We start from the raw sequence: 18,920 nt of genomic DNA on the forward strand, positions 1-18,920 counted from the left end.
CATAAATTAAATCTAGACAACTAATGTTCATCTACCAGAGTCTCACTCGGCTAGATAACATCACTACTCAGATTTGTCAATTTATGACATTTCACATTTGTAATGTAAATCCACCCTTACGCGCGAAAATATCAAATATGAAATTTTCGCATATCATAATCATTTCTAAAGAAAACATATTTTCTTTTATCAACAAGTCTTAAAATTCATACCAATGAATTTTTTCTAGACTTTCGTTGTGGCTTAAACATTGCCACTGGTACAAATAGGCTTACAACGTTTGAAGTGATCATGTTCTTAAAATCGGATCCATCTTTAATTAACGTATATGTACCAACATATGTCAAATGACAATTTAATCTGTTTAAACAAACAGAAACAAGACAGTAATTAATAACTTTCTCTTCCTTAAAATGGCGAATTGAAAACATGGACAAATTAATTAATTTGATATTTGCCATGTCTCATTCTGCTATGCCTCTGCTGAATTAGTTGATAATTTTAAAATTATCAATAAACCACAAACCAAACAAGATGAGAAACACGAATATACACACACTTCATCCATTTTAAAGTTGCAAAGCAGCATGGCAATCTAAATAAGATCGAGAAAAAGAAAAATTAAATGCTATAAGCTGAAACACATTTAATTTGCTTGAACAAACAATGCAACACAAATAAATAAATTCAATAACACAGCAATTTATTTCTTACTACATCAAGAACAACACAGATATAATAAGATCATATTTCAACTTTTAACAATAGAAAATGGTTTTCTCAGCTTGCATAATTATTCCAACATAACTCAGAAAATGAAAACTCCTCTGCACATGAGTAAGCACAATACTTCTGTATGTGTTCTGTGTGTATTTTTGAAAATCACAAAACAATAAATAATAATATGTCTTAAGAATGTTAGATAAACGATTACGTCTGCCTTAAAATTGTTAGATGTGATTAACCAAAAACAAAACGAACACACAAAAATATACGAACAGTAAAACTAAAAATTAAAAGGAAAGAGTTAGACAAATCTAAGGCCTGTATTAGCAGTTTCCATAAGACAGATGTCGTCGCTATTATACCCTAGTTATCAGTCGAATAGGAAAACAAGAACAATGTGAACAGACAGAGAATGTTTTGAAAAACTTCAACAACTTTTTAGCAGCTTGTGAATTTTGACAATCCATTTTCTGTCTGTTCACATTGTTCTTGTATTCTATGTTGTGTTACTTTAATTTTCTTTAATAAGCGGTAACCTGTTATTATAAATCAATTTTTAATATAATTTTATTTTATTTTAAATCAATTTGTCATGTGTCTAGTATGGTGATTAACAAAGTATGGACAGCTCATACAAAATATATTAGACCAATCATAAATTATGTAATCCACCCTCATTTTGGGTGGCTATCTTTTCATCTTTTTTTGGTGAACGTGGCTATCTTTTTATTGAACACTAGCCAAACAAAGAAGAAACAACTTAACCTGTAGCCACACATCAATGAATATGACCTTTCGGAATCCTAGTGCTCATATAATTCAGATATTTTTTTGGAGCTTCAAACTTTTCTTTGGCTGAATGTATAAGGTACCTCTCAACTTTTTAAAAGAATTGATTCCCTATTATCACTTGAATTGAATTTGTTTAAAACGACAGACAGAAACACTATTAAACTTACATAAAGTCCTACACATTTTTTTGGTAGTTTCTGAGTCGACCTCGTCAATCACCTTTTGGGTAAAGTTAACGAAGTATGAAATTATAAAAAAAAAAGTAAAATTGAGGAGGTGATGGATGGATGGGTTATTTTTAGGGATAAAGTACTAAAATAGGTTTAAGGTTTTTGGGAAAGTATCAATTTAGGCTTAACGTTCAAAATAGCATCAATATAGGCTTAACGTTTACAACATAATATCAATTTAGGCTTAACGTTTACAATATAACATCGATTTAGGCCTCACGTACAAAATAGCACCGATATAGGCTTAACGTTTATAAAATAATACGAATTTAAGCTTAACGTTTACAAAATATATCCAAATTAAGTTAAACGTCACAATTAAATTAACCATATTATATTATTTTCCTATTAACTTTATATGTTGTTTCAAAAAAAAAAAACTTTATATGTTATCTTTTTATTTAGTTCTATTTTCTTATTTATTATAATACAATTAATTAGTATTCTTACCCATTAAAACTTGATATTTGTTTTTCATCAATCATTCCATGACTCCTAAATTTCATTGCTAGTGTAATATATGCAAACTAAAAGTAATTGAATATCCACAATATTTTGAACACTAGTTAAAATAATATTAATAAATGTCAGTGTTCGAAATATTGTGGATATTCAATTACTTTTATTTTTTGAATAAAGGTTGGGAGATACCCAATATTATTAAAAGCAAAATCAAAAAATTAACAACATATCATCCAGAAAACAACAACTAAACAAAACGGAAAGAATCCCTGCCTGAAGCATTATCGCGAAGGAGAAAAAAACAAAAATCCAGAATTCCATCCCACCAACAAAAATCCGAACTAACTCTACCAAAATCAGCCAGCTTATCCGCAACTTGGTTACCTTCCCTGAACACATGAGAAAAAACTACTTCCATCTGTACCATATGCTCCAAACAGTTATGCCAATCCACCCTCATAGTCCACGGAACCATTAATCGAGAACGAAACAGATGCACAACATAAGAAGAATCACTCTCAACCCAAAGCTTGCGCCACCCACGCGAAAAAGCATAAGAAATTGCGAATAAAACCGCCTGGAGTTCAGCCATGTGCACTAACGTACAATCCATCGGAAAAGCATAAGACCCCAAAGAGCCACCCATGTGATCCCTAAATACCCCACCACAACCCGCCAAGCCATAAAGCACTAACTGTACCTAGGCTGCAGACCCAAATTCAACAAAATATTCCTCTCCACCACGGAATTCCAAATGGTGCCAAAACCAAGAGAATCCGCACCTCTAATAGCCGCCCAAAGAGAGCGCAAACACAAATGAATATTAGGAAAATGCTCACCAAAAATACAGTCATTCCTGGCTTTCCAAATCACCCAAACTGCATTTACAATTGCACAATACCACAAACATCTTATTTGAGAGCTAAAGCGATGAGCAAAAACATGCTGAATAAAACCTGACAAAGAAAGCGTTATATCCAGCCGACGACCAAAAAGTAAAGAAACGCTGGCCCAAACCTGCTTAGCAAACGAACAATGAACCAATAAATGATCCAAAGACTCACAATTACAACAACACAGCGGACAACGAGAAACTATTTGCAAACCCCTAGCTCGGAGAGCATCCTGCGTTGGAAGATAACCCAAAAATGCACGCCAACACACCATTGAATGAGAAGGTTGTGTAAAAGGCCGTCAAATCCCCGAAAAAACCACATTTACTGCAGAAGGAGGACGTAGCCAAAGATAAAAGAGCCTAGCAGAAAACACGCCACTGCTAGCAGGCCGCCAAAAACAAATATCATCAGACTGACCGGTGCCCTGAATATTATTAATTTGGTGAGCAAGAGCATCCGGGAGGTCAGGAAGGTCATGCCAAACCTCATTAGAAAAGAAATCAGAAACTTTAGCCGAAAGGTTCGATGGCAGTGAGATGCCCAAACGATCCACAAGTGGAGGAAGAATCCATTCCGAAGTCCAAAAGAACAAATCAGACGAATTACCCAGAATCCAAAAGGAATGATCACGAAGGACCCTATACGCACACCTAATAGAAGCCCAAACCGTGGACGGAAGAACCCGAGAACGAAGCATGCCAGAGCCCCCTAAAAAACGTGATCTAAGAGTCTTAAAGCAAAGTGTAATAGAAGAGATCAAACCCCAAGCCATCTTAACTGAAAGTGCAAGATTCAAAGTTTTCAAATGCTTAAGCCCAATACCCCTCTCCTTTAAAGGCTTGAAACAAGATTGCCAAGGGACCGTAACTAACTTCTTTTCAGAAGAAGACCCAGTCCAAATAAAATTCCTCATACCCCTGCTAATCCTCAACAACAAACTAACTGGCCACTTGTAAACAATCAGCGAATGCACCATAGCACCCATAACAACAGAATTAACCAAAGCAAGCCTCCCCGCCATAGAAAGAGATTTACCAGCCCATCGAGAAAAACAATTCAATACCTTATCAGCCATTCCCGCCAAGTACCGAGCACGCGGAGCACCACGGAAAATAGGAACACCAAGATATTTAAAAGGAAGATAACCAATTTTAACACTGATCAAACCAGCAAGCCGCGAACGACGTCTATTGGTAACTGAATCTCCAAAAAACACCTCTGACTTTTGCCAACTAACCACCTGCCCCGAAAGAGTCCCATAAGTAGAAAAAATCGGATTTAAAACCCTCACATTAGCCATGCTAGCACGACAAAAAAATGAGAATATCATCCGCATATAATAAATGAGATGGCAACAATGAAGAAACAGAATAACGCATTGAGGATAAGGAACCATCAGAAACTCTACTCAAAATTAGCCTACTCAAAAAATCTTCTGCCAAACCAAAAAGAATAGGCGAAAGTGGATCTCCTTGGCGCACACCCCTAGAACAAGCAAAATACCCGTTACTGCCCGAAGCAGACATAATTGAAATACGAGCAGACGAGAGAATATTAAGTATCCAGTCTCGAAATGTCAGAGAAAACCCAAAAGCCTGAAGAACCTCCAATAAGAAATTCCAATCCAAAGTATCAAATGCTTTCCGAATATCCACTTTCAAACTCATATTCCCCCCAAAACACCTCTTATTAAGTGAATTAACACCCTCAGAAGCCAAAGCAATACATTGGTGAATTTGCCGACCTTGGATAAAACCAAACTGATTATCCGAGACAATTCTCCCAGCAATCACAGCCAACCTGTCAGCTAAAATTTTGGAAATAATCTTGAAAACAAAATTACTCATAACAATCGGCCTATACTGCTCAACCGAAGAAGCCACAACCCCTTTTGGAATGAGTGTCATCAGACTATAATTAATTCCAGTTGTAATTACCCCATTTTGAAAAAACCACTGAACCATGTTGCACACATCCTTACCCACAATATCCCAAAATGATTGAAAAAACTGACCCGTAAAACCATCCAGACCAGGAGAACTAGAAGGATCCATACTAAACACGGTATGTCTAATCAAGGAATCCTCCGGACAAGTAGTTAATGAATCATTCTCCAAATCAGACACCATCCTTGGCACCACCTCAGAAACTAATGATAAGTCCACGGGAGCTTGAGTCGAAGCAGCAAACAAAGAGGCAAAATATTCAGTAACATGATTAGAAATTACCATAGGATCCGTGGTAATCCCACCATCGATATTCAAAGCCGAAATCCCAGCATTAGCTTTGCGAATAGAAACAACCCTGTGATAGTAACCAGTGTTGCGATCCCCTTCCGCAATCCACCTCACACGACTCTTCTCCCTCAAGAAAACCTCCTTCTGAAGTAAGTGCATATCCAAACGCGAATGAGCTTCCAACTCATGAGAATGAAGATCAGACGACCATCCAGACAACTCAATCTCATGCTGAATATTATCCAAATCCGTGCGAGCAGAATCAATATTAACGTTAAAATTCCCAAATACATCTCTGTTCCAACAACGTAAAACTTGCATGAGCCCCCGAACCTTATAGCAAATCAGAGGCATAGGAGCCAATGGCGGAGATAAGCCAACCCAATAATTACTAATAACCGAACGAAGATCCGGATGACCAATCCACATCTTCTGGAACCGAAACCTAGCAAAAACATGGGATGCAATCGCATAAGAAAACAACAATGGATGATGATCAGAATGATGTTTCATAAGACCCACACAATTATAATCCCATGCCTCCGTAAAATCCGAAGAAATAATCGCCCTATCCAAGCGACTACTCACTCGCGCAACACCTTGCCTCCCATTGCACTAAGTGTAAAAACAACCAGAGGTCGGGACATCCAACCAATCTCCCACATCCAAAAAACTGCTAAATTCACGACACGGCCTCAAATTCGGAGGCCTACCAGTCTTTTCATGAGCCCCAAGCACAGCATTAAAATCCCCAATCGATATCCATTGTCCCCCAACCTCAGACTTTAAAGCATTGAGAGTCGAAAAGAAACCAGCACGATGATTAGCCCAAATACTGCCATAAACAAAGCAAATGCATTGCTGAGTACCCTGAAAATCCAAACTCACATCCACAAATTGCTCATGTTGGCGAAGAACAGAAACCGAAACAGATAAGCTAACACTCCGCAAAATCCATAAAGAAGGCATATCCCGAAGGTTAGAAGAAACCAAAACCATACCAATACTGGTCCAAAACCTTGGACTACTAGAAACAAAATTCACCATAGGTTCAGCTAAACACAAAAAATCAGGCTTGTGACAATTACATAAATCCCTGACATACCTCTGAGTATTAGGGTCGAGGAGGCCCCTACAATTCCAATAAATCACTTTCATTTAAATCGAGCAGGTGGCTTGCTGACCCGTTTAGCCCGAGTGGAAGAAGTCTCTGAAACCGAACACACCTTCTTACCAGGCCGAGACGCACAAATAGTATGCCATGGTTCCCCATCCAATTCTACTAAGTCCGCCCATAACAAAGATTTAGATGTCAAGATATTCGCATTACCCGGGGAATCAGCCCGCTCAATCACCTCAGCTGAATCACTAACACCCGTAGGACTTCCTGCAAACAAACTATTTCCTTGATCCACCAAACCAAGAATAACAGCTTCAACTGTGGCAATTGCATCTTCAACAACTTCAGAGGAATGCAAAGTAGTAACAACTGTGGCAATTGCATTAGAAACTGGCGCTAACTCACAATTTCCTTGATTCCTATCCTTCACAAGCGAAGGAGAATTCTTTCGAGAATGCACAACAGGCCGATGCTCCACCGGTTTTTTGTTCTTTTTACACTCATATGCCATATGCCCGATATTGGAGCAAACCTTACAAAAACTTGGCAATTTTTCATACACCACATCAATCCAAAAATTCTTACCCGCCCTTTCAATCCCCAATTGAGTTGGCAAGTCCCCGGCCATATCCACATCCAAAAGCATTCTTGCAAAGTGACCAAAATCCCCTTCCAAGGTAGTCCTATCAAATCTGATAAGCCCTCCAATTCCTTTAGCAATATCCGCAAGAATCTGAGAATCCCAATATTCCCACGGGAGTGAGTAAAGACGAACCCAAACCTATGCGTTGGTTGATTTCATCGCAAACGGATCAAAATCTGGAACCCATGGTTGCAAACGGAATGTACCCGGCTGAACATTAATAACCCCTCGATCAACCACCAAATCATGCACTTTCCTTGATGGCAAAACAACCTGAAAATAACCTCTACCTATTGCAATAAGTCTCCATTGCACATCAAGTCCCCAAATCTTTGAGAGACATATCTTTAGAAAGGATGAGCCTACCAATCAAAGAATGAGCCTACCAATCAAAGAATGCGCACAAAGCGCCAAACGCCTCTCATACGCAGCTTGTGAAATCCGAATCGACTTTAATCCCCCGATATCAGAGATTTTAGCCGACGAAGAAGGAGCAATCGGTAAATTCGCAGTTAGAACCGCAGAGAACGATGGCTTGGAAACAACATTAGAAAGAGTAGGAAGCATAGGACTAGAAGCATACCTAAGCTTTGGATTGAAGAGAACTCCAATCCCTAGATAATCTTCCGATTGCACAGCCATTGATAATAAATCAATCAACTAAGAACAATTTAACCAAATAACAGCAGAAAACCACAAAGGAATCGGCACATCTCACATAACAATTTCAATAACCAACACACAAAGAAAAACCAGCAGATAATTCCAACAACCAAGAATAGCACAGCACAGCAGGCAACAGTAGTGGATAGAAAAAATAAAAACTAACCAGTGAGATGAACAACGCCTCCTCCTCAAACAATAGTGGCAAAGAACCAGCGGCAAAGAATAGAAGAAGGCAACTGAAAACAAAATGCCTCACTCCAAAAAAGTCGATCAAAGTAGGCGGAGGCAGAGAAATAGATCGGCAATAGATTTCCTCTTTTCTGAACAATCGAGAGGAATAGATTGAAGTGAAACAGATACAGAGGAACCAACCACAACTGCAAACCGCGAATGAAGGAAAGGAGAAAGGCAGCTCTCCTGGTGAGGACGAACGGATAGGGCGGCGGTTGAACAACCAAATGAAACAATGAACTTGGCGGCGGCGGTGGAAAATTTCCTAGGTCATCTCTCACTTCTCACTTGGCGGCGGCGGTGTAGAACCCACCTTCTCCATCTTTTCTTGTTTTTTCCGTCAACCACCAGATGTTAATGGAATTTAGTAGTCATGGAATCATTGATGAAAAACAAATATAAGATCTTAATGGGCAAAAATATTAATTAATTGTATTATAATAAATAAGAATATAGAACTAAATAAAAAAGATAACATATAAAGTTAATAAAAAAAAAAAAGGGCGGCCCGGTCGCATTACACGTCCCCGCTGAGCGAGGGTCCGGGGAGGGGTCCCACCACATGGGTGTATTGGGGGCAAGCCTTAATTAATTGTATTATAATAAATAAGAATATAGAACTAAATAAAAAAGATAACATATAAAGTTAATAAAAAAAAAAAAAAGGGCGGCCCGGTCGCATTACACGTCCTCGCTGAGCGAGGGTCCGGGGAGGGGTCCCACCACATGGGTGTATTGGGGGCAAGCCTTCCCTTGCCAATTTAATTGGCAAGAGGCCGCTCCTAAGACTCGAACCCGTGACCTCTGGTCACACGACAACAACGTTTTACCGTTGCGCCAAGGCTCGCCCTCTAACATATAAAGTTAATAAGGAAAAAATATAATTTAATTAATTTAATTATGACGTTTAGCTTAAATTGTATATATTTTGTAAATGTTAAGCTTAAATTCGTATTATTTTGTAAACTTTAAGTCTATATTGGTGTTGTTTTGTACGTGAGGCCTAAATTGATGCTATATTATAAACGTTAAGCCTAAATTGATATTATTTTGTAAACGTTAAGCCTATATTGGTGTTATTTTGAACGTTGAGCCTAAATTGGCACTTCTCCAAAAACTTTAAACCTATTTTGGTACCTTATCCCTTATTTTTAGGGATGCAACGGATAGGATGTCTGTGGGTAGTGATAATCTCAAATCTTTACGCGTTTATTTTTTAATTATATGTACCTATCTTATTATTTTAAGGGTATACTTTTGTATCTCATATCTGTACCATTTAATTCGCGATTACCCGTAGATATTCTTACCAATTAAAAATTAATAAATAAAACAAAAAATATTATAAATTTAACAAAATATAAATTTAATAAATCATAAATCTAAAAATTTAACAAATTGAATCTTAATAGATAAAAATAAAATAACTTAATCATATCACTAAATGGTTAAAGAACAAAACACATTGAGTTTAAATGTCACATTTTACATTATAAAAATAATAATATTTTTTAATATATAAAAAAATTGCAAGGTACGGATATTTCCATTAAAATCATGTACATTAAGATGAAGTAGTATCTTTTGTCATCCTAGTTATTTTGTTTAACAAAAGGCTTAATACATCATTTGCTCCCTGAACTTGTCCAAAATGGTTGATTGGCCCTCTGAACTTTCAAAGTGTCTCGATAGCTCCCTGAACTTACATAAAATGTTCAGTTAGCCCCCTGAACTTGCGTAAAATGTAATCAATTGATCACTCGGTTGCAAAAAAGTAAGTTAAATACGGAAAATGTATTGCAAGCGTCTTAAAAAAAGTAAAACAATCAAGATCGGGGTATTACGGTTGTAATATTAGAGAATACAATGTTCATAGTTGATCAAGTAATAACTTCATTTTTACTCTATTTTTAAATTATGTAATAACATTTTAAGACACGTGGAATACATCTTCTGCATTTAACTTACTTTTTTGCAACCGAGTGATCAATTGATTACGTTTTACGCAAGTTCAGGGGGCTAAGTAAACATTTTACGCAAGTTCAGATGGCTATCGAGACACTTTGAAAGTTCAGGGGGCCAATCAACCATTTTGGATAAGTTCAGGGGGCAAATGATGTATTAAGCCCAAAATTGAAGGAGTGGTCATATATATACATGGTTTCATTGGTTTATATCCAAAGGAAATTCTACAATACTCTCTCCATATTTTTCATCTAATCACGATGGCTGATAATTCCGGTCACCGCAGCCAAGAAGATGCCGGAAAGATTCGGAGGGAATCACGCTATGATTTTCGGAGTGATAAAGTGAAAGATAAACCCACTCTACAGAATGAGAGTGAAAATTATGTGAATCCTGCTCATACTTCAACTTCAGCGGAGGATCCTCCCTCCAAGCTTATCGGTCAGTTTTTGCATAAACAAAGAACTAACGGTGACTTTTCCTTAGACATGGACTTGGAAATGGCCGAGCTTCAAACTGATACCACCACGCCTATTAACCGGCACTTACCGCCGATTTCGGAGTCCGTTGTCACCTTAGACACAAACGAGGATAACGAGTCGGTGAGGAAGAGGAGGTTTCAGTTTAAAAATTCTCTGGCCAAAAAGAGCAATGTCGACAGTGCCGCCGGAGCTAAGGATGGAGAGCTTCTGAAGTCTAGTTCCAGAAATGATGTGAACACTTCGCCGTCGTTTAAGAAGAAAGCGAACCTGTTCAAGGAGAGGACGAAATCGAAATCGAGATTGACGGATGAACCTCCTGAAAAACCAGGGAAAGTGGTAGTAAGATCAGGCCAATTAAGGTCTGGATTCTTAGGAAGAGTTGATCATGAGGAAGAGGATGACCCATTTGACGAAGATATTCCTGAAAAGTACAGAAAAGATAAGCTTGATATATGGGTTTTGCTTGAATGGGTGAGTTTAATTTTAATCATTGCAACTTTAGTATCTAGTCTTGCTTTTCCATTTCTAAGAAAAAGATCACTCTGGAAACTTAGTTTATGGAAATGGGAAGTACTAGTTCTAGTATTAATCTGTGGCAGATTAGTTTCTAGATGGTTTATAAGAATCATTGTGTTCTTCGTTGAGAGGAATTTTCTCTTGAGAAAAAGAGTTTTATTCTTCGTTTACGGGTTAAAGAAAGCAGTGCAGAATTGCCTGTGGCTGGGTCTTGTTTTGATAGCTTGGCATTTTCTCTTTGACAAGAAAGTTCAGAGGGAAGCAAGAAGTGAAACCCTTAGATATGTTACCAAGGTTCTGGTTTGTTTAGTGGTGGGTACATTAGTATGGTTTGTGAAGACTCTTGTGGTTAAGGTTCTTGCATCTTCTTTTAATGTAAATACCTACTTTGATCGGATTCAGGAGTCAGTGTTTAATCAATTTTTGATTGAAACACTTTCTGGTCCTCCATTGATTGAGATAAATATGGATGAGGAAAAGGAAAAGGAATTGGCAACTGAGATACAGAAATTGCAAAATGCAGGGGCTGTTTTACCAGCTGGCCTTCAGCCAACTATTTGCACATTGCCACAAGTTGCCAAAGTAGTAGAGAGTGGTAAGATGCAGAAAAGCCCTCCAATTGGTGCCCCTGAACTCTCTCGTAGACTTAGGATAACAATCGATCAGTTGCACAAATTGAATCAGAAGAATGTTTCTGCTTGGAATATGAAGAAGATGATGAACATTGTTAGATATGGTGCTTTATCTACATTGAATGAAGAAATAAGAGATACTAGTCATCATGGTGATGATGAGTCTGCTACAAAGATTAGAAGTGAAATTGAAGCAAAAGCTGCAGCAAAGAAAATATTTCACAATGTTGCTAAGCCGGGATCTAGGTAACTCCTAATTTATGTACCTATGTCCTTTTGAAATTGCAAACTATATATATGATCCATTGTTATGATAAGCTGATATTTTGTTTCTGTTGAACTTGACAATTGCATATATATACGAAGGTTTATCTTCTTGGAGGACATTCTGCGTTTCATGCACGAAGACGAGGCTTTGAAGGCCTTCAGTCTTTTCGACGGAGCATCTGAAAGCAAGAAAATTAGCAAGTCTTGTTTGAAAAATTGGGTGGTAAGAACAATTCACTTTACATCCCCTCGTGCTTCGCCTTCATTTGATGTTCTGGTTTTTCAAAGTTGAAGTAACATTTGAACTTTATATTATGGTAATCACAATCAAATTACTTGATTTGGTCAGGTTCATGCTTTTAGAGAACGGAGGGCACTTGCATTGACGATCAATGATACAAAAACTGCGGTAAAAAAACTGCATCGCATAGTGAACGTTGTGGTGGGGAGCATTGTAGGTGTTATTTGGCTTGTCATACTAGGGATTGCAACAAGCAAGTTTCTGGTGTTTATATCCTCCCAACTTGTCCTTGTGGCATTTATATTCGGAAACACATGCAAAACAGTATTCGAATCTATTATCTTCTTGTTTGTGATTCACCCTTTTGATGTGGGTGATCGCTGTGAAATCGATGGAGTTCAGGTACATTAATTAGTTAATGGACTATTGCTTTCTTTAGGAAGAAGCCTAACTTGTTTTTCTACAAATATCGTCAGATGGTGGTTGAAGAGATGGACATTTTAACTACAGTTTTTCTAAGATATGATAATCAGAAGATCATAATTGCTAACAGTGTTCTTGTCACCAAAGCCATCAGTAACTACTATCGTAGCCCAGACATGGGAGATGGAGTTGAGTTCTTGGTCCATGTAGCAACCCCACCCGAAAAAATTGCACTCATGAGGCAACGAATTACTTGGTCAGTTTAGATAGTTATTTCAGCTTTATTTGAATATATAATTGTATATTCATTCTCTATTGGCTAAGTTACCTTGAATTTTATCATATAGTTACATGGAGAATAAAAAAGAGCATTGGTATCCTTCTCCGATGGTCATATTCAAGGAACTAGAAGACCTGAATAAGATACGGATAGCAGTATGGTTCTCTCATACAATAAATCACCAAGATATGGGAGAGAAATTTTTAAGGAGATCCCTCTTGCTTGAAGAGATAGTTAAGATTTTCAGGGAGCTTGACATGCAATACCGTCTTCTTCCTCTTGACATCAATGTCCGTGCATTGCCTCCAGTTTCATCTGGTCACATTCCCCCTAGTTGGGCAAGCTGAGTAAGTAAACATAAAGGTGACGGTTGGTAATTGTTATCTTCGTAATTTATAGGTTTTCGTATTCTATTTATGTTTATTTTATATCGTTTTTTTAGAAATAATAATAATTTCATGTCGAATTTTCATCATTTTACACTTCTAAATAATTATCGTGTATTTTTATAGAAGTTTGTAAAATCAAGGCACAACTCAAAAATTAAAGGTCTTTTTATTGGATATTTTTAAGCTTAATTAAAGTTGGAACAAAAATTCCAATTTTATTAAAAGATTGAAACAAAAATTCCAACTTTATTAAAAAGTTGGGACACTTGTCCCAACTTATATTAAGTTGGGACGAAGTCCCAACTTGCATCACCTCAGCGAGGTGATGCCTTACCTCGCCCAGGTGATTCACCTCGATGAAGTGCATTTTCATCTCGATGAGGTACAGATGAAATTTTTTTTTTTTACTCAACTCATTGAGGTGTCTAATTATCTCTTTGAGGTATTTGTAAAAATAAGTTTAAAAATACCTAGAACGTAGTTTGAATTTTTGACTCTGATTAAAAAGACTTTTTGTGCATAATTGCCGCAATCGACACTGAGAAAAAAAGACTTTTTGTGTATAATTGTCGTAATCCATAAATGCATTTTTATTCTGAAGAAAGACTTTTTGTGCATAATTAATGTAGGTTTGGCAGTTGGGGAACATCAGTAGACTCGGTTTTTGGGAGCATACAGGACTTTTCACTATAAAAGGAGCTATTGGGATTCATCCGAAAATACACCGAGCCTAAGACACCAAGCTTTGGCTACAAACTCTTTCTCCATCTCTGTATAATTAGTTTACTGGTTCTTTTCTTCAAGAATCAATAGTTTGTTTATGTATTGTTATTTCTGTTATAAGATTGTTGTTGATGCAAGAGTTCAATCCAATAAAAGTAAGGTTTCAGTTCATCAAAGGAGTTTCGTTCGACGATTGTAATTATGGTTTCTTCTAATCCTTGTTGTACTTTTATTACTATGAACTCCATTATCTATCTGTCTAAAGTAAGTTTTAATCTAATTATGAGCTAAAACTTCTTTAACTAAGGCTAAAAGCTGATCTTAATCTTAATTATATGGTAATTACGTTTAACCTGATCAAACTCTGTTTATCCATTTGAGAACTAATTTATGATTCTTAATGCTTGTTGGAGATGGACCAAATCCCAACTCGAATTTAATTAGTCGTTTATATTGACGGTGATAAAAATTGATTGATCAAAACTCATAAATTGGACCTAATGACCATTTAGGGTGGCTTGTTGGTTTTCTATAAATCTTAATTTTGTTTCTAATTTATGATTTTAGCCGGACAAAGGTAAAATAATAAATTGAAGGTTTAGAATTAAGAAAACTTAATGCTTCTTTGGATTAATTACTTTAGCTGGACTAAGGTAAAGTAATTAATCGAAAGTTGAGAATTAATAAACTTGAGAGGTTTTTTTAATTGAATCTCAAGGTAAAATAATAAATTGAAGGTTTAGAATTAAGAGAACGTAATGCTTCTTTGGATTAATTATTTTAGCCGGACCAAGGTAAGGTAACGAAGACTTTGATGCCCTGGGTGATGTCTTCTTTTGGGGAGAAGGTACTGGTGATGGAGTACTCGTTGGTGGATTTCAGAGAATAGGGCAGTCATCAAGTTCCAAGGTTGATGCATTCCTTCCAAAGGTATTAGAGTCCAAACTTGTTCTAGATGTCCATAATATTGCATGTGGTAGCAGACATGCTGTGCTGGTCACTAAGCAAGGTGAGATCTTCAGTTAGGGGGAAGGGTCAGGAGGCAAACTTGGGCATGGTGCCGAAGTTGATGTTCCTAACGCAAAACTTATAGACGCCCTGGCTGGTATGAATATTGAATCAGTAACATGTGGAGAGAACCACACATGTGCCATTACACTGTCTGGGGATCTTTATTAATGGAGAAGATAAGATGTCTACAAATCTAAGATGTCCTTTTTCACTCTAAGGGTCTTGGTGAAAATGGTGGCGAGTCTTGTAGTTTTCCAAGTTCTCCAAAGTAAGTCTCTATGTCCCTTTGCAGAATGGAAATGACATTTATCCTTCAACCATGGCTGCTTATTGCTCCCTTGTAGAGTTTTCATTCTTCTTGTAGTGTCATATTCTAAAACTTTTTTCATCACGGAACAGTTTTCCAGAGCAAATGTTCAGGCTAGAAAGAAGCTTGCTAGTTCTTTTGGAGCACTGTTGGGAGGCAGAACGTTCAAGAGAACGTTTGAGAGTGCCGTCAAGGTATTATTCTACGCATATGGGAGTTCTGTTGCTTGTGCTACTTGGCCATATATGGACATACATATTAGATAATGTGTTAAGGGCTTGGTAGCCTTTACTGTTGCTTTAGTTATTGACCTTATTCATTTGCTAATTCATAGTAAAAGCCAGAGAGGTCTTTATGTTTTACTTGATGTTTCAGTGTCTTCTGCTCTATCATATTAGTTTATATTATGCTCAATTCATCTTTTGAATGTTTCATTGTGCTCTATTATATTAGTATCTATTATGTCTCCTCAAGCAATCAAAATGGGCTAATCTCAATTCATCTTTTAAAGTCCCTTTTCTGGTTGTATCTCTCTCTTTGGGATAATATTTGTATGGTGTGGAGGAGGAAGCAGATGCTTATAATGATCAAAATGGACCTGGAGCAATTGGAATCTTATCTTTTTGCATTAATGGTTAATGGTGTCATGGTGCCAATAAAAATGCTTCTGATTATAGGTTTAGATGCTCATTTATGTTCTTAAAGTAAATATATTTTATTTGCTTTTCGTTTGAGGGCGAATAACATGTGTTGGGATTGGGAATGATACTAGAAGTTTGACTGATATTATGTAAACATAAACCAGCGACACAAATCTTCTTTCTTTTGTAGAAAAATTAGTGCTAGCTTGAATCGTCCAATAGTCTGTATGCCTGATAATTGCAACAAGTCAATTGCCTAGCATTTTAGTTCTTCAACAACAACTTCTAAACAATGAAACTATGCCAAAGTTACTACATAGACTTGAATTATGTGCTTGGTGATTCTTATATGAGAGGCTGTTATGCATTTTGTTTTTCAAACAGTTCAGTCATCTAATCATCACAATGGCCCTTTCATACTTACCCTTATTGATCTCCTGGTACTTTCATTTAGTAAACATGGAATATGTTAACGGCATAATATACCAACTATATTGACCATGATTCCAACCAGTTCATGAATATATAAGTGGCTCTGAATTTTAAAAGCTCAAATGCTACCTTTATGATGCATGTTTTTTATGGTTATTTGTTAGCTAAGCGTTACCTATATAATCATGTCTTGATGCACTTGGCTAAGTGTAAGGAGTTTGGTATAAATGTTGGATACATATCTCCATCTTTTTTTGTATATTATCCTTATGCTGCAAGGTTCATATAACCAAGTAATTACATCATTTTTTAATATCCAAGTTTGTTTCTGAAATGGGAACAAGGGTACATTAAGGAATCATGGAGTGAAAGCAATGATAGCGTGCGCGCCTAGGTAGAGTTTTCTTACGACGATTTAAATGTGCATTGCGGTGAATGTGCTATTATCTATGGATGTGATCTTTTAAATGTTCTTAACTCTACTAGATGCTACGGCTACTTAGGGGCAAGTGTACCCCGTCATATCAAGTAATAATCCGGTTAAGACCGGGTATCGAATCCACGGGATTTATAATTACAAGTATTAGACGACTCGGTTTCGTATGTTATTTAAGCGGCAATTACTTTGGGGTGAAGCAAGATACAACTACACACTATCCTAACTATTGGCGACTCAGATTTGTGTAGCTAAAACCCTATGAAGTGGGATGAGTATCGATAAGTTATAACCACGATAAATAATGACTCTAAATGTAAACGGATAGTAAATTACTCTTGCAAAGACGACTAAGTATAGTAAAACCGACCCGTGAAGCACTTAGACTACGTAATTCCTAGTCAAGGCGTGTCTAATGCGGGGGAATTAGAAACTAGGGCCCGTAAGTTCCGTGGCTTGTCAATTCCTACGGTTTCCGGTTTGTCACTTCCGGTAGGGCAACACCTATATAACTCCCTAAAGATAACCCGAATGACGTCGGAAATCGCGTTCTCCTACACAATAGTCAATTATCAATATCAAAACAAGTAGTAAATACTAACACGTAAAGGGAAATAGAGATTATAAATCATGAAATTATAAATATGAAATGTATATAAATGGGATACAACCAAGCCTAGTACATAGGAAGAGTACAAGCTAATTAGCGCGTAAAAGGGGAGAATCCGCCCTTGAAACTAGCTAACCGGACTCAAAGCCGTCTCCTAGGTCGTGGAGGTGGAACTCTCGAGCTTGGTGACGAATGGTGGAGCAGAACTTCGATGGAATGCCGGAACAACCGAACAAGCTCTCGAGGTGGAGAGTTTAGCTACAAAAACTGAATCTATACTACAACAAACAAAATAAGTATAGTTTGCTCTCTAGTGTGTAAATTATTTCTTGGTCTTAAATGAAGTTCAAGAGCTTCTTATTTATAGACATCAAGCAAGGGCAGGTTTGTAATTTCACAAAGCACAAGTATGGAGCAACATTATTTGGTGCAAAAATCCCATGATACGCCCCGTGTAAGTTGGTCTACGCCCCGCGTAAGTGCCCATTCCGTCAGAAATCTCCTGCATGTGGACCAATTCGTTGTCTTGTTGTCTCAAGCACGCCCTGCGTAAAGGATTGTACGCCCCGCGTGTTTGAGTCTCTGAAGTTTTATTGCTTGAATTGGTGCTTTTACGCCGTGCGTAGCTGAGGTATGCCCCGCGTAAAAGAGTCTCTGATCTTTTTACGTTGAAGAACTGCCTTTTACGCCCCGTGTATATGGTGATACGCCCCGCGTATGGAGAGTTGACTCTGGGAGACAATGCAGTCTGACTTTCAGGATCAGGCCAATTATTGCCGACATGTGTCATATGCCCCGCGTAGAGTGGCATACGCCCCGCGTATGCTGAGTCAGTTCCACATGGCTTCTGCGGATAAGGCAATCATTACCGACACCATGTTTCACACCCCGCGTAGGGGATTATACGCCCCGCGTATGGAGTGGATTTTTGCTCCTTTCTCGTACTTGAAATACAAATCTTGAGAGCCGAGTTAGCTTGACGTTTTTATTTCCTAAACTAATCAAAAATGAGGAAAATAAACTGAAAGTACGAGATTTATTTTTATTTCTTTATTTTATCACAAACACTTTATTTTTGTAATTAAACTTATTTATTTTATCCAAAATCAACCCGTAAATCACGCTAAAAGATAGGGGTAAAATACCCCTATCAAACCTCCTCGGACTTTAAAGTTTTACTTGTCCTCAAGTAAAAGAAATCGAAAGACAAGGGATTGAGATTATTAAGAAACAAACCGTCGGTTGGTTTTACCAAGTGTGTGATTTCAAAGTTAAAGTTTTATGCAAAGTTTTCGGTAAGTACCTACGCAAACAAACGAGTGACCAAAACTTGTTTCAAACCTCCATGATCAAAGTTAATAGCCAATATTAACGGGGGTCGATTATCTTTTGAGAACCCGATAGTACCTCACTAAGGGATTTCACTCTTTCGCTCAAATTTTGGTGGGTCGGTGTTTTAGCACTCTTCTTTGCACTTACTCGAAGTCACTTTTAGTTTGCATTTTCATCCGGGTTTTTCCTCCTATGTTATGGTCTCGGTAATATTAAAAATAAACCCGGAG

General features: G+C 37.3%; 1 protein-coding gene across 2 annotated transcripts; it reads left to right on the forward strand.

Moving 5' to 3' along the window:
* Nucleotides 1–10,196: 10,196 nt before the first annotated feature.
* On the forward strand, nucleotides 10,197–14,105 carry LOC136223110 (mechanosensitive ion channel protein 5-like). Of its 2 annotated transcripts, none has more exons than XM_066010924.1 (6): nucleotides 10,197–11,844; nucleotides 11,965–12,088; nucleotides 12,215–12,508; nucleotides 12,583–12,785; nucleotides 12,877–13,172; nucleotides 13,828–14,105. In XM_066010924.1, exons 1-5 carry the CDS (start codon nucleotides 10,229–10,231, stop codon nucleotides 13,154–13,156), a joined length of 2,517 nt encoding a protein of 838 aa, XP_065866996.1. In that variant the 5' UTR covers nucleotides 10,197–10,228; the 3' UTR covers nucleotides 13,157–13,172; nucleotides 13,828–14,105. The 2 variants fall into 2 exon arrangements, with proteins under 2 accessions (XP_065866996.1, XP_065866995.1); XM_066010923.1 differs by having other exon boundaries at nucleotides 12,877–13,156.
* The last annotated feature ends 4,815 nt before the right edge of the window (nucleotides 14,106–18,920 follow it).

Source organism: Euphorbia lathyris, chromosome 3 (assembly GCF_963576675.1).
Source record: "Euphorbia lathyris chromosome 3, ddEupLath1.1, whole genome shotgun sequence".
Classification (NCBI taxonomy): domain Eukaryota; kingdom Viridiplantae; phylum Streptophyta; class Magnoliopsida; order Malpighiales; family Euphorbiaceae; genus Euphorbia; species Euphorbia lathyris.